Below are 16,133 nucleotides of genomic sequence, written 5' to 3'. Positions count from 1 at the left end.
ATGAGTCCTTTGGGATGTTTTTATATAAACGTAGAATAAAAACAAAAGTATTTGTTGACTTTAATATCACTTAAACTCCCCAAATGTTTGCCACTAAGCAAAACTCAGCCAGTCCTGTGGAATTGTACATCCCCACAGATATCTCATTTAACGAAAATGCAGCTTTTGACAGTGTAAAGTATATCTAAAACAGACTATGTGTCTTTTTCTGAGATAAGTGGTACATTTTGGTTACAGATCTAAGTGCCATTATATACTAAAGATTTTTTTCATGTGGAGCCCTACCTTTGCAGATGCAGCAATTTCCTGAAGTCCCTTGGTTGCAGCATCTTTTATGATTGGTGTAATGAGACCTCGGTCTGTTGCCACAGCAATAGAGATGTCTATAGACTGCAGCTGCCGGGGGCCCTCACCATCCCAGGTCACATTCACATCTGGCATTTGCTGGAAGAAGGAAACAGAGGGAGACACAGCTGTTAAAGGAATAATGGTGCAACCAATTACAAAGTAAAAGGAAACCCCTTTAGAATTTGTGGTAACAGAGGCATTCACATAAGGAGAAAGGTTTGGCTTAAGCAAGGCAAGGGGACTAATAACAAAAAAAACCCTGCCATACAAGTCTAAAAATGGACTTGTCTTATTAATTAGAATCCATGCATACCAACTCTGAGAAAGGAAATGTACATTATAGACATGGAAATTTCATAGCTACAGGCAGCCAGAAGGATTGATGGACACACACAGTTTCTGAGCTACTACTGAATTATTAACAGACGTTGTCCCATCAGATATCAGCCCTCACCTCACAAATGCCCAGGAGAAAAAGAGCTGTGATGTCTTGCCTACAACAAGGAGGAAATGTGTATAGATTTTCTGTTCCTTCTTGATTTACTGTGGTGAGGGGGCATGAGTCAAATTTTAAAATGGGAGTAAAACTCACACCAACATGTTAACAGTATCTGTCCTAGAACCAAACACAACACTTGACAAATTTGAAACTTGCTAACATTGTAGAATGTTGGTATTTAATTTTCTGGGCTACTTCAACAACATTGGTTCCACTGTTGAACTTTAAAGGCAACAAGGTTAAGCATCACAAAGCTAAACTTAACATTCTCACATAATGTTCTTGCTCCAGCTCCTAAAAGCATTAATACACTTAAACAACACCACAATTAAAAGCATACACATTGAGATTTTTTTCTGCTTTACTATTTAATGTCTTTTATCTATATAGTTTAAAAACTGCTGTTCTGAAAATAAGCAGTGGGGACTGTGACTCCAGGGAACATAATTTCAATCCCTGCTTGTTAATGGAAACCCACTGGGTGACCTTGGGCAAGTCATACTCCTCAAGGGTTGTCTGCATGGATCAAATGACCCAGCTTCCTTCCAGCCTCACATAATCCAATTTAGACAATGTAGGCCGAAACCTCTATTGTCAGGCTGGGCCCAATCTTGCCAGTTCAGATGTGGATCCAAAGGATCTGCTCTCACTCCGGGTAAAGAACTTTTACCCTGGGAAAAAATAGTGCTGGTTCTGCACAGTTTCCAAGAAATTCATCTGCAAAACCAGGCTGTTTAGACATCCTCCCCTGCGCTCCTTTTCTGTGATGCCCAGTGATCCATCTGAAAAGCCCCCCCCCCCCCGCCGTTTCCCCCTCTGATGCAGAAGTAGGGCACCTGGCCACATGCAGCCCGGCATCCCATTTCTGCATCAGATGGGGCAACTGGGGGGGGGGGAGCAGTGATCCAGTCCTGGGTTAGTGTGAGGATAGGTGTGTGAACACTTGCCCGTCCCTCACCAGAGCAAGGATAATATGGGCTCAGCCTGTGCTATCCTTGTCCGTCTGCTCAGGCCCTCAGTTGGAAGAAAAGGTAAACTGCCTCTGAGCAAATCTTGCCAAGAAAACCCTCTGATAAGTTCACCAAAAGTTGGAAACAAAGCCATACAATAACAATGGTAACAGCCTGAATACCTGCAACATTGACATGAATCTTTGATAAATGCCAGTTTGAACTTCCTTAGCATTAATTTTTTCCCATTTAAAAGGAAGATATGATTAAAGACAAAGAGTGGCTATCACAGGCAAAGGGGTTAAAACTGACTGCAGGCTCAGCATCAGATTTAAGGGCAATCCTAGCAAGGATGTTGACAGTTGGGGATCACACTGGGAGACAGACATTTGCTTACTCTAGATGCCACCTTCATTCTTCTGGAGATTCAAATTAGCAATTGAACAATATTCCTTCATCTACCTTAATATATGGACAAAAGATTTGAATACCATCATGCCTTCATCATGGGTCATTTGGATTACTGTAAAGCACTCTCTGTAGGAAGGCACTTGGAGAGTTTAAAGCAGCACTGATACAGTATATAACTGCACAAACTGCCTAATGACTGGTGCTAGTTGTGCTTGCCATTTTTCTATGTGCTTGCCATTTTTCAGAGTTAAAACTCTTACTTTTACAATCTTGAAATCTGTTTTAATGACAGTTTGCAAAAGCACTTGCATTAGCATCAATGAACTATCATAGAATCATAGAATCATAGAGCTGGAAGAGACCTCAAGGGCCATCCAGTCCAACCCCCTGCCATGCAGGAAATCCAGATCAAAGCATCGCCGACAGATGGCCATCCAGCCTCCGTTTGAAGACCTCCAAGGAGGGAGACTCCACTACACTTCGAGGGAGTTTGTTCCACTGTCGAACAGCCCTTACTGTCAGGAAATTCCTCCTAATGTTGAGGTGGAATCTCTTTTCCTGCAGCTTGCATCCATTGCTCCGGGTCCTAGTCTCTGGAGCAGCAGAAAACAAGCTTGCTCCCTCCTCAATATGACATCCCTTCAAGTATTTAAATAGGGCTATCATATCACCTCTTAACCTTCTCTTCTCCAGGCTAAACATCCCCAGCTCCCTGAGTCGTTCCTCATAGGGCAAGGTTTCCAGACCTTTCACCATTTTAATCGCCCTCCTTTGGACACGCTCCAGTTTCTCAATGTCCTTTTTTAATTGTGGCGCCCAGAACTGGACACAATATTCCAGGTGGGGCCTGACCAGAGCAGAATATAGTGGCACTATTACTTCCCTGGATCTAGATACGATACTTCTATTGATGCAGCCTAAAATCGCATTGGCCTTGTTAGCTGCCGCATCGCACTGTTGACTCATGTTCAGCTTGTGGTCTACTTGGACTCCTAGATCCCTTTCACATGTTGTCTCCTTAAGCCAGGTGTCCCTCATCCTATATCTGTGCATTTCATTTTTTCGCCCTAAGTGCAGTACCTTACATTTCTCCCTGTTGAAGTTCATTCTGTTAGCTGTGGCCCAGCTTTCTAGTCTATTCAGGTCATTTTGAATTTTGATCCTGTCCTCTGGAGTATTAGCTATTCCTCCTAATTTGGTGTCATCTGCAAATTTGATAAGTATTCCCCCAATTTTTTCCTCCAAGTCATTGATAAAGATGTTGAACAGTACTGGGCCCAGGATAGAGCTCATTGAGTGCTTTAAGAAAGGTCATATGCTAAAGATCAGAGGCTAGATTTATAACTACACCTTTGTAAATTCCTTCCCCGAGATATCTATCTCCTATTCACTGATTTAGCCAAGTTTGAAATGATTTTAAAATTTGCAACCTGATGTCTATGTTGGCTTGTTTGGTTTTGTGTGATTGGTGTTTTATTGCTGACATTTATATTTTGGAATTTGTGTTGAGATTATGTGTATACTGGAATTGGTCAAAATTTGCCTTGAGTGCCAATTTGCAGAAAACCAGAATATAAATAGAACAAATTAGAGCAGCTTGCTGTATGACATGAGGGCAAATGTTCAAAATCAAGAGCTCACTAGATATGTGATTCCCTCAACTGCTGCCCAAAGCAGTGTGATGAGAAGGAGAAATATGGCATTTTATGACATTAAATGAACTGTGAAGGAGAAATAACGCCTGCATTCTGTGAATGTGTGCATCGTAGGAGCAGAAGAATACTTGCACCCAGTGGAAGAGGTTTAAAGACTAACTCGCTCTGGCTTATATTCTCACAATACTCTCTAAAATTCAGATTCATACATAAAAAAAGAAAATATCTAAATAGGCCTATCATGTATCCCCAGTAACTTAAAAAGACTGTCAGATAATCTGACCAGCAATATGGGAAATAACAGTGTAACAATATTATGACTGTATCACCTGGCTAGACATATTTGAAATAAATTTCTATTACAGATGGTAAGATAGTTTTTCTCCTACAGCTGTTTGCAGATTCCAAAGAGTGTTTATAATGTTTAGAGATTTTAAATAACCCACATCTAGATTTCCCGCTCTCAATTTTTTGTTTTGGGTACTTCAGGGCATTCTCACTGCTACATGGCATTTTCCATTATTTCGGGAAGAAGTAGTAATTACCATAAACTCTGGGATTTCAATGATTAAAACACAACAAGGTCACACCCACCAACCCACTTATCATTCTATGCTATGCCTATAGACTATTTTAAAAAAGGAAGCTGGGTCATTTGACCTGTGCGGACAAGTATTTCCAACAGTTCAATGTCTAAAGATATGTGAACGCACATTAAACTGAAGATATGTGAACACACATTAAACTGATACATTTCACAATGGGGATGCAAATGCATGGTATTGTAGATAAATGCAGTTTTTAATTTATGTATAATGTATAATATAATATAAACTGACTAAATAAATAAATAAAACTGTGTTTGGAGATTTTCCGCTAAACATCTGACAACATAAAACAGTAAAATTAATTATCAAATTGTGTAAATGATTTTTAATTAAAATAAAATTTCAAATATCTAATATCACCATACAGTGAAGCATCTCAATTAAAATTCAAAGAGATCACGTCCGTTTTAAAACCCGCTTAAAATTAACAGATGGACTTTGTTAACACAAAAGTTGTCTAAAGCACCTTCCACCGCCTTACTGTCTCCCCTCCTGTCCCCTGCCCTGCCTTGCCCAACCTACCATAACTTTGTGGGGTAGGAAGTAGAACAATTTTATTTCTTTATCAATACTACCAATGCTCTAAATACATATTTTATTTGTGTGATAGCCCTGAAACTATATCTTTTAGAATACTGCAAAGTAACAACATCATTGATGAATTAGAAAGAAATAACAAACTGGATTTTCTAAGTCATAAGGAAAAACCACAGTAAAAGATCATATTCAGTGTTTAGTTTCAACTGTCTGTTAGACATATAGGGGTAAATCTAATCAAGAAAGCCCTAGGAGAGGATTGCTATGAATCAGAATCAGCCCGAGAACACAAAGACAGTAGTAGCATATGGAAAAGGTATAACTCCCTCCTTTGAGGAATTTCATTTTTTTCTCTTCCTTTTAATTTTTTAAAGAAAACTTCCCAGGCTTTTAAAAATTTCCTTCAACTTTAATCTGGTGGTGGTCCTAATGATCAGCTACTACTGGTGCTGAGTGTGTTCTGGTTAACTTTATTCTACAGACAGCTTTACTATATTTTAATGGGAATGCAATGATTTTTTTTCTTTTTGTTTGGGACTCCCTTTTCAGAACTAAATATGGTTTCTCTTTTTCAAAACAACAACAACAACACAAAACCTTTTTGGAATTTGAGATTTCTTATAGAAATGATTCAGAGGCATGAAGAGAATCATGAACAGAAAGAAACTCGGAGAGCGACTTTCCCACTTTTCCATCACAGTCCCATAACAGCTGCTGTACATCTGAGTCTCATGAGAACACAACATGGGGAAGAATTACTAAAGGCTAGGAAGATGCATCCAATTACAGGTTCCATTAATGCAGATACTGAGCAAATTCTGCTAGCTCCACAGCAGCCTACTATGTCCCAATCCCATGCTATTCCTATATCAAAGTCTTCCAAAAGGGTGTGTGGGGGTATGGAAAAACTGGAAGCCAATGTTTGAAACCAGAACTTTTCCTTAACTTGCCAGCACTATTGTTTTTCACAGTTGATCAGACTGACTTCCAACTTCTCCAGAGTATTATATATTAACCCAACTAGACCTGATCGGGAGAGTATAACATCATAGTACCATGCAGTGAGTCAAACTGAGCTTATCCAGCAGATTTACAAAACTATTGTTTTGCCCTCAGCTTCTACTCATGTAGGGAGAGAAATCGCTCATTGTTAAGGCAACTATGCTGCACATTGGCTAGGTTTACTTGTCAGCAGGGCACATATCTTGTCATACAAACTTTACAAGCTTCCAAGTACTCATGTATAAGATTATGGACATTTTTCACACAAATTTCTCTTCATTCTAATCTTGCATATTCTAACAGACAGGAAGCTGGGAGGATTGAGTCTGTATATCTGGTACTTACTTTGAGGGTAACTGCAGTTGCTTTGATAATGAAATCATTTACTGACAGTTTAACATCATCTGCAGAGGAAAGAAAGAAAAAGTAAATTGCATGGTTTCAAGACGACAATACAAGTTAGGAAAAATCTGTTAAGATACATACTAGCATTCAGAGAATCACTGGCAAGACTGCAGAAAGTCTTCTTGGAAAATCCTTTTTTTAAAAAAAATCCATAATAATTCAAAAAATAATAATAATTCAATTACTTTTATCTTTGTAGTAGTGTTCCTTTTTATAGCACCATAAATTAGAACTTCAAAACATATTTCTTCCATTATTACATGGAAAGAACAATTTGGAAAGGACATATTATTAATGTAGACAGCATAAAGCAAAACACTTATATTCTTTAGGACTAAACTGTATTTTCAAAGGAGGAAAATCTGAAAGAAGGAAATCCACCACTATGCCACTGGCAAGTATGGAAGGAAAAGAAAGGTTTGTAACACTTTATTGGAGATGATATCATTCAATACAAAAGGTGTGAAAATTTGAGATGATGTAGATGTTCTAATGATGACTAATATGTCTTTGTGACAGTACTGTACAATTCAAATTTCCTTTTCTCCTTCATCATTCTCTGAACTATGCAGCATCTTTACACAGCAGCACACGTTTTGAAATAGTCATTCCCAGTACAGCAGCACAACCCACTAGTGTCCTAGCACTTGAGTCTCAATCTGTTTACAATGTGGTGAAGCAGATGGCTGATAAAGAGTGGCTCCAGCTGCAATCAGACTGGGATGGTAGCAATTGCACACCCTCCTCCCAAAGTAGGCCACTGTCACAGGTCCCAAACTGCGCTGCCCAAGAATCGGTTTAAATTAACTTCTTTTTAATCTGGTCCTTTGGACTGGAATGTGGCCTTGGCGTGGTTTCCGGCAGCTTTTGGGGCGGGGGGGGGGGACGCCTCATCTAAATGCCATGCCCTCAAAGCATCCAGAAGCCACTTCTTTTGGCCGTGTGTTTTGGGCCAATATCAACTAAAAATACATAGATGATATCTCATACTTTATGATGAAACATCAAAATATCCTTCTCACACATACCCTCTCCCCTCCATCTTTGGCAAGCATTCCTAAATGTTACAGTCACATAAGTGGTAAATCAAGAGAGTTTTTCCAACCTAGTCAGCACACTACCAGAAAAAAGTTTTGACATTATTAGGTGAGAAAGCTCAAGGTGCCTGGTTATGCCCCATGTTATTAGGATAATTTCCCTGTGTTCCCCAGTTACATGTGAAAACCAATTTGCATATAAATGGATATACATGAAGGAGTTGTTATTCAGCATACTGGGTCATAGGATCAAACTGTAAAAAGATGGTAACTAGCACAGCCAGGTGGACAATGGGATGAAATGTTTGCTTATTTTAGCATTGGTATTCAGGATTAAGAAACAGAACAACTAGTACTAGAGTGTAAAACCAGGGAAGATGTTGATGGTTTGAATATGTAATGCTGTTATGTCAAGCTCTAAGGATCATTTACATATTGGGTTAAAACTAAACATTTGTTTACAGCAGTAGCTCAAATGCTTCAGAGGTATTTCAGTAATATAGGTAGAATTTGGAAGAATTTTAAAAACAAGTGTATTAATATATGCATTCCACATGATATAATTCTCTGTGTATAACAGCATTGTGGATGAAAGTGATGTGTTTCTGAAAATATATAACAGCAATTCATTTCATTTTCATACACTTACCTACTGAAACACAGCTGATGTGCAAACTGCTTTGTAATAGCACAAGAATCAAACAGCATAATAATTATATTTAATTGAGCACAAATTAATGGCCCTAACTTGTTTAAACAATGCAGATATCTGTAGTAACAATAACAATTAGCACAGAATATTATCTATTGGTTTTTCATGAATGTAATCAAATGAATGGCAACTTATATGTCATATAACAAACTGGTTTACTGTTGTATGAAGATCTATTATAGTTCTAAAAATAAACCTCCCAAAAGAGACACTGTAAATACAAATTTCATTGTTCCTTTTGATGTTCTATGATGCATGAAGTGGAATAATCAAAAGGATTATCTTGTATATCTCTTCAACTGTAAACGCAAAACATGTCATTGTGTGATGTACCTTGGGGGCCTTATGCTGTTCAGATTACTGAGATGAAGCCATCAGCAAATCCTGAAACTGGGTTAACTATAATAGCAGAGCAGGTAGAAACTCTATAGCATGGCCGAAAGTCTAAAATATTTAAGCAACGTAAGACAACGTTCTCCGACTTACAATTCAGCCTGAAGGTATACAGTAACTCTGAGAGGTTTGGATTTTTCTGGCACAAACATATACTGTTAAGGCAGTATGTCAACTCTCCTTCCTCCTACTGAAGGAGATATCAGTCACTGTTTTTTAGTTTACAGTAATCACTGCATTTAAGAAAACTGGGATAACGAGACACAAACTTTGGAAGAAGGACAAATTTCTGATACTGTCCATCTTTGGGTTACAGTATTTACAGAACCATCTTGAAGGCATGTTACAAGCTATTGCTCATCACAGATCAAGTACTCCTCTGAAATACAACTGCTATACTAACCCCTCTGGCTTCTAAAATGACAATGCAGCCCAAAGGCTTCAGAACTGTGTCATTCCATAATATCTGAATAGATATGCGAAAGAACAGTAAGAAAAGTGTTGTTGTTGTTGTTGTTGTTATTATTATTATTATTTCTTGTAACTATTATGGCTACTATTCAAAGAAAGTCCACGGTCTTAATCAAACACAATATGCGCAGAAGTAGTTAGCACCAGATTACGCTACTAGCACAACAGGCCCTGTGCTAGCACAACCACACTGCTGGGTACAGGTATGCATACCTAGATGTGCATGCCCAAACCGACAGACATGTCTAGAGCATACCCTAAGCTGTAGCTTTAATGATATAGCTATCACAACATGTATAGGCTGTACCAGGCATTTAATGATAGAAATAATGATCTTTATATATCTTCTTTCGGTTTTCATTCCCTTTCTTCTGCCTCTTAAATGTTGGGACTGAAACAACCTTGGTAGATTTGTGGATGTCCTCCTCCTTGGGCAGGGTCAATGCATCCAGACCCCACCCCTCTTCAAGTTTGGCCTCAGAAGGTGGCATCTCCCAGCTGACAACAATGATGCCAACAACAGTGATGACAAGCTAACAGCCTCTGAGACACTTCTGAATCTCTGATGTTTTCCCCTGCTTTGTATCATAAGTAGTATTTTCCTATTTAAATCTAAAATTTTCTTCAAGAACAATATTACCCTGTATGTTTCCAAAAGGGCACAGGACAGTATCCTTTAAAACAAAACAGCAAAAACATAACAATCAAACAACAAACCAGGGGGAAAATACACACAATTATTCTATCAAAATATGGCGTACACAGGCTCACACTTGACAAAGTTTCTATCTACTTTTCTCCCCATCTTTAACAAACAGTTGTAGAATCACACAATAAAAACAACTCACATAGTCCTTAGCTTTTGCACTGTCTCATGACCTTTTTTCTTTCTACCTAATCTTTCTGCCAGTTTGCCTTAATAATTTAAAACAGCACACCATCGGCAAGGAAAAGTAATATATTATACTTCTGAATTCTTACCCAAAGCTGTGAAAAGCTACACAAGTGTCTCGCTTAGGGATCTAAATGGTAGTTATCTTTTCCCCACTATTTCTCACATTTCAGCTGTCAATTTGTAATGCCATCAAGTGACAGGAGCTCAACAACAAACACAAAGCTGAATACATAATGTTGGCCCTGGATAAGAAAAGCAGAATCACCATTTGAATAAACTGTACCTGCTTAGAATGCTGATGGAAGAATTTGGTCTCTGCACCTGCCAAGTCTGCTAATTAAAAGGTAACCTTGAAATCCAAAAGGCAAAGCCATTCATGTGAGGAGGTTTACATTGCAACTTGTGGGTTCTTTTTATGGTTGGGAAATATAGCAATATCAAAGCAGCTTAGCTCTCCAGTAAAGGCAAAGCTTCCATTAAATCAAAATCCTTTGCCTGTGAAATGACATCTGGATGACCCCATTGGTCATCAAAACCAATTTATCAGAAAAGAGTGCTGAATGCTGCATTGCAAGAGACATCATAAACAGGCACAGGCACACATCAGAAAGCAAAGAAAATTATTCAAATTATATCTAAGGTCCAGAAGAGAGAAATTGGTATCCAATAGTGTAAATTTTCCACTGTTGGAGAAAGGTCTATCATAATATCCAGGAGGATGCAAAATCCCTCCATGCAGATACAGTACTTCACAGACTGAATATCTGGACAGAGAAACCCTATAGAGCAGAGTTCTAAGTGGCACTTTGGGTCCCTTCAGGGAGAAAGGCAGCACATAAAATAAATAAATGAGCAAACAAAGACCAATTTCAGTTTAGGGTGCATAGGGAGAGGGATGGAAATAGCTTCCCCCAGGGACAGTTAAAATCCTACCATCAGAAAATGTACCTTGAGTTTTCCTAGTCATATCATCTCCCCCACCCAAAAAGTCTACTAATTTGGATCAATGCTGCTCAGATCAGAAATGCTGTACAGCAATAGCAGGAAAAAGGTATCTAGTTCTGTATTTCTGCCTGTGCCTGTACCTAATGATTAGTCCACTCTCTTGAAAGTAGGCAGCTAAGCCAGGGGATAAAACTGCATAGGCAGCCTAGCAGAAAGTGTGGCAAAAGAAAACTTCTTAAGGGAATAGCACAGAATTGTCCAGAGAGAAGCACACTAAAGTGCAATACTTCACATCTAAAATTATTCTTCTTCAGATTAATGTTATTCAGCAAAATACATTTGCTTTACTTTTCTGGTCCAGGATTATGGTATTAACTACTGATAGTCCTTACTAGAGCAAGCACACTGAACCAGGCCATGGACTCCGCTAAACAAACCAGTTAGGTGTAGGAATATAAAGATGAAGACACCTTGTTGTTTTGTTTAAATTTGCTTTTTTCCTATTTGATATTCTTTTTCTCCGTTTTTTTAAAGCTTTATTTATTTTTTTAAAAAAGAAGGAATCTTACAGAAGTAAATTCAAAGACATAGCCATGTTAATCTGGAAAGTCAATACGCAAAGAGATCTTGAAGCACCTTTGAGACTGAGAGGCACTACAGAATGGCACTTTGAGCCCTAGTTCTGCCGCCCTGCCACCATCATGGCGTGTGCCTGTCCACACGGCGTGCGCCATGATGACATCCATGGCACACAGAGCCCAAATGGCGCTGGCCAGAAGGGATGGTGTGCGAGCGCGCCTGTGATGCCCCTTCCAGGCAACTGCTCAGAGCAGCTTCTTTTAGGGAGTGGGTCGGTGTCGCAGCATGCAGCTGTTGCAGCACCGACCCGGGCAGGAAGGGGCGGCTTCTAGCTGCCCGTCTGTACTGCCCCTGAATGATAGAAGTTGGTAGCATGAGCTTTTGTAGCTTAAGCCTATTTCCTCAGACGCATTTAGTCAGTTAGTCTCAAAGGTGCTACAAGATAACTTTGTTTACAGAAGTAAATAATAGATTCCTGTAAGTAGTCTCTATGATACCACTTCACAGAGAAAGCAGCAGGATAGGGTGATAAGAGCAAGGAAAAAATTAGGAACGTTTTCCATCCCTATCTTCTACCCATTCTACTTACATGATCTATGTCTTTTTGTTGTTGTTCTATTGTAAATTTCAGTTTTACCATATTAGAAACAGAATATGTCATAGTACATATAGAAAACATGGCTACAAAGCCATTTAACTGTCTTCGGTGGAAATAGTATTCAAGGCTACACCAGACCATGAGAGTGGGGTTTATTCACCACAATGGCTGGAACAAGATTCCATTCCTAGTAGCGCAATAAGTAGCACACCAGAGCTTCTAGGTGACACACTGCCTCCTGCAAGAACTTCAGGTTTTTCTCCGCTTTTCTCCAGTTCTAAGGCCTGAATCCAATTGTAGTCCCAATCAGAGTAGATCTACTGGATCAGCTAGTGAATGGTGAATCAATACTTGTGTAAATTCCATTGTTTCAAAGGGTACTCTAGTTGAGGGCCTAACAATAGGAAGACCACCCCACACACATAAGAACAAAACAGTATGATCAGCCCCCAAATAGATTGCTGCCAACCAAATACATCTGGAATTTCAGGTTTTAAAAAGTTGATTCACTCCAATTATCATTTTAATTTGTGCCCACAGGAGGAAACGTAAAGGTAACTGCCAATTTTCAAGTGCCAAGCCCTTTTTAAACATTGTGTTTAAGTACTAATCTCAGGGAAGCAATTTCATTTTCTATCTTTAAGATATTGAACAATCATATGGATTCATGACTCTCAATTCTTATAGATAATTGTTACAGATATCTTATAGATAATTGTTACAGAAGTAAGATATCAAGGAGAGATTATTTGATCATCACCAGGGCCTAGCTAGAAAGTAGAATCCACCACAGAATGTGCAGCATAGTTGAACTGTCAGAACAGATCAAACACAGGACAGGACTACTTAACACCATACAGTATATTACATGGGACAGCACAGTTAAAAACAGTAGTTTTTTCACCTTTTGCCAGCTCTTGCCTTAGCTTCAGAACTGCCCCAAGGTCACAATCAGCAGCTGCATATGCATGAGGTACAGTAGTTTTTGACTCTGTTAATCTCTTAGCAATAACTCTTCTAATGTTGCTAGCAGGGACTTCAGTGAATGTGCCCTGTAATTAAAAAAACAACAACATTTTACATACTAAATTAAAGGAAGATTCAATATATTTGTGATTAAAAAAAACAGTCTTTCAACTTCAAAAAAATTACTGGTAGTGAAAACTAGGCTGGTCTCATCTATGCCAAACCATATCAACAATAAATAAAAAAAATCCAATGGTGCTCTCAATTGGAAGGGGGAATAGCATATACTTTTAAAAATTCCTGTTATTTATGGAAGATTTGCTTACCTCAGATTGTTGGATGATAGAAAGGACCTTCGTTTTAGAATGACATCCTTATTCCCATTGTCTTGTAGAAGCCAGTGTGGTGTACTGGTTTGAAGTGAGTCCATGGCTTGAGTGGTGATTCGAACCGTAATCTACAGAGTCATAGTCCAGCACTTCAAACCACTATACCACACTGGCTTCTACAAGTGTTTCTCTATATGTTTTACACTCTCTCAGGCTCAGAGGAAGGCAAAGGCAAACCTCCATGTAGATAAATCTTGCTAAGAAAACACCATGATAGCTTTGCCTTAGGTTTACCATAAGTTGGAAATAAACTGAAGACACACAACAATTCACTTGTCTGAGTAAATTCCTGCCCCTCTTCTTTTGAGGTGCCCTTTGTTGGTGGGCAGAAAGAATACCTGCTGGGGGTTGTTTTCACCCTCCGTTTTTACTTTAGGCAACAGAAGATACTACAAAGAAGTAAATCCATTCCTTTCAGAGCCCCCCTCCCCCCTTCCTTCTAGTCGGGAAATACAAAAATCCACTAAGCAGCTAAGATAATCAAAAGTGAAAAGGAAGTCACAGTAAAAAATAGCATCATGCTAAGACAGCCATCATATTTATGCTAACATTCTTCCAGATTAAAAACAAACTGAATTTATGCTGACACCTGGCTAGACATGTTTCCCAGTTTACTTAAATTGAGGCTGGTATTTCAGTATCAAGTTGTCCATTGCAGGAAAGCCAGGAGCCATGGCCAACTGGCCATTTTTCCAGTCTCTGTGCTGCTTCCTTGGAGCTAAAAGCAGTAGAAAGCTCTGAATCCCTCAGATCATTGATCATATCCCCTCTTCACACACTCACAGGTTGGAGTCTTGCCCTTTTTTGAGCAGGAGTCTCTCTCATGAGCCTTGGCAGTGAATCAGCAACATAGCTTGGCTACCACCACTTTCCATGTTTGTTGTACATAACAAAGAAATGGACTAAGATTAAGGATAATGTCCAGAATCATATCGCTGCACAAGTGATCAACTTCTTTTCCCCTCAAAGTTAGTGTTATCAAAAATACGCTGTGTGGACCAAACCCTACAGGGCTCTTCCACAGACGGAAAAAACCTGTATGTGTTCATCCTGTCTTTCTGTTTTCTTCCTTCAAGTGGGAAATGATAGATTTTCTTTCCACTTTCATCTTTACCTATATAGAATCTCGATGGTACCTTGAATGCTCTTCTCATTTCACAGCTGGGTCAATTCACTTACTTAATACTTGAAACCTTACAGGTTAAAATCAATTCAAATGAAAAGAAATATTATTTTCTGTGTTGCTTCTGCCACTCGCACAATCTCCCGGGAGACTGAGCTGTATTGTCCACTATTATTTGATAAAAATATTTATAACCCAAATTGAACAAAAACCCCAAGCAAGTATACAAAAAAGACCATTCAAACAATTAACCACAACATTATCATTAAAATCTTAGAGTACAGACTGATTTCCATATTAAAAACCATTAAATGCCAAACAGAACAAAATGTCTTTAACACCTTCTTACAATAAAATTAATATGAGATCAGTCTCATTTTCCTATGAAGGCAACACCATAATCTGGAGGAGGTAATTGAGAAGGTAATGCCCATGTTACCATCAGCACTCATGGTAGCTGGACACATAACAAGGCCTCTAAAGAACACTATAAACTATGAAGAAGTGATCTTTGAGTTCAGCTCTCCAGATGCTCTGGACTTCAATTTTATTTATTTATTTATTTTTAAAAAAGGAAACAACCCACTATTATTGCCAATTTTTAAAAATGGACTTTTGATTTTTTTTAAAAACTCAGGTTCATTTTAATATAATTTGTTTCAGTGTGTTTTAGCCTCATGACTGCTTGGCTATTGATTATTATAACTTTCCCCCTGTTTTTCTCTGCAGTTGTTTTAATCTGGCTGTGTTGGCTGAGCGTTTCTGGGAATCAAAATAGTAACAACTCTGAAAACTGCTAAAACCCATTATTAAACAAGGGAAGAAAATCCAGAGATCAGATTTCATTGTACAGTGGGCCCTTCTCTTACGCGGGAAATCCGTTCCAGACCCCCCTGCATAAGAGAAAAAATGCGTAAGCCTAAGCCCCATAAGATGTAATGGGGCTCGTGCCTGCAGCGCACCCCATTACTCCTTCTGGAACGTGGGAAGCTTTTTTCCGGCGCGGCTTCCAGCACATGCTGGAAGCTGCATATGGTGCACCCGCGTATGATGCAGGTACACGGTAACTGGAATACTGCAGCATCACTTTCACATAACAACTATCTTCTAATGTCTTCTGAATTGTGGCAGCATCCATTATAACATTCTAAGAAGAAATGCATGCCCCACTTAAGCAATGCAAGGACAAACTACATTATTCAAATGTATATTTAAATACAACAATCACTTCTGATGAAAACTCTTTCAGCCAAAAAGATAACAATCTTTCTTTCTATTGAAACTGATGTTAGCATATGATGTTTACATTTTAAATATCTATAAATTGAAGTAAAATAAGTAATTCTGCCATGTTTATTACCGTGGAAGGAGGCCTCCCTGGCACAGAAACAGGTGGAACCGGAGGACGTGCAGCAGGAACTATCTTGCTTGTAGGAGATGGTGTTAAAGGTACTCCAACTTGTGGTGGAGGGGCAGAAGAAACCACTTGTTTTGCTTCCAAAGGTTTTCCCTTCTGTTTCTGCTCTAAAAGTACAAGGGCATCCCTGCCATTAAAAGACAAATACAAGTAGATCTTAGCCAATCTTCTCATCGAAGAATACAGAAATACA

The 16,133-nt window shown here is 38.8% G+C and overlaps 1 protein-coding gene across 1 annotated transcript in view; it reads right to left on the bottom strand.

The window, feature by feature from the left end:
* PDHX (pyruvate dehydrogenase complex component X) overlaps positions 1–16,133 on the bottom strand; it is a 64,330-nt gene that overhangs the window by 18,303 nt on the left and 29,894 nt on the right. Inside the window, exons 6-9 of the mRNA XM_042474997.1 lie at positions 15,884–16,067; positions 12,950–13,097; positions 6,356–6,414; positions 286–444 (exon numbers count right to left, since the gene is read on the bottom strand). Coding sequence (XP_042330931.1) covers positions 286–444; positions 6,356–6,414; positions 12,950–13,097; positions 15,884–16,067 — 550 coding nt within the window. The remainder of the gene's footprint in view (positions 1–285; positions 445–6,355; positions 6,415–12,949; positions 13,098–15,883; positions 16,068–16,133) is intronic.

This window comes from Sceloporus undulatus, chromosome 1 (assembly GCF_019175285.1).
Source record: "Sceloporus undulatus isolate JIND9_A2432 ecotype Alabama chromosome 1, SceUnd_v1.1, whole genome shotgun sequence".
In the NCBI taxonomy this organism is placed as follows: Eukaryota; Metazoa; Chordata; class Lepidosauria; order Squamata; family Phrynosomatidae; genus Sceloporus; species Sceloporus undulatus.
This window is presented reverse-complemented; position numbering and strand designations above follow the sequence as displayed.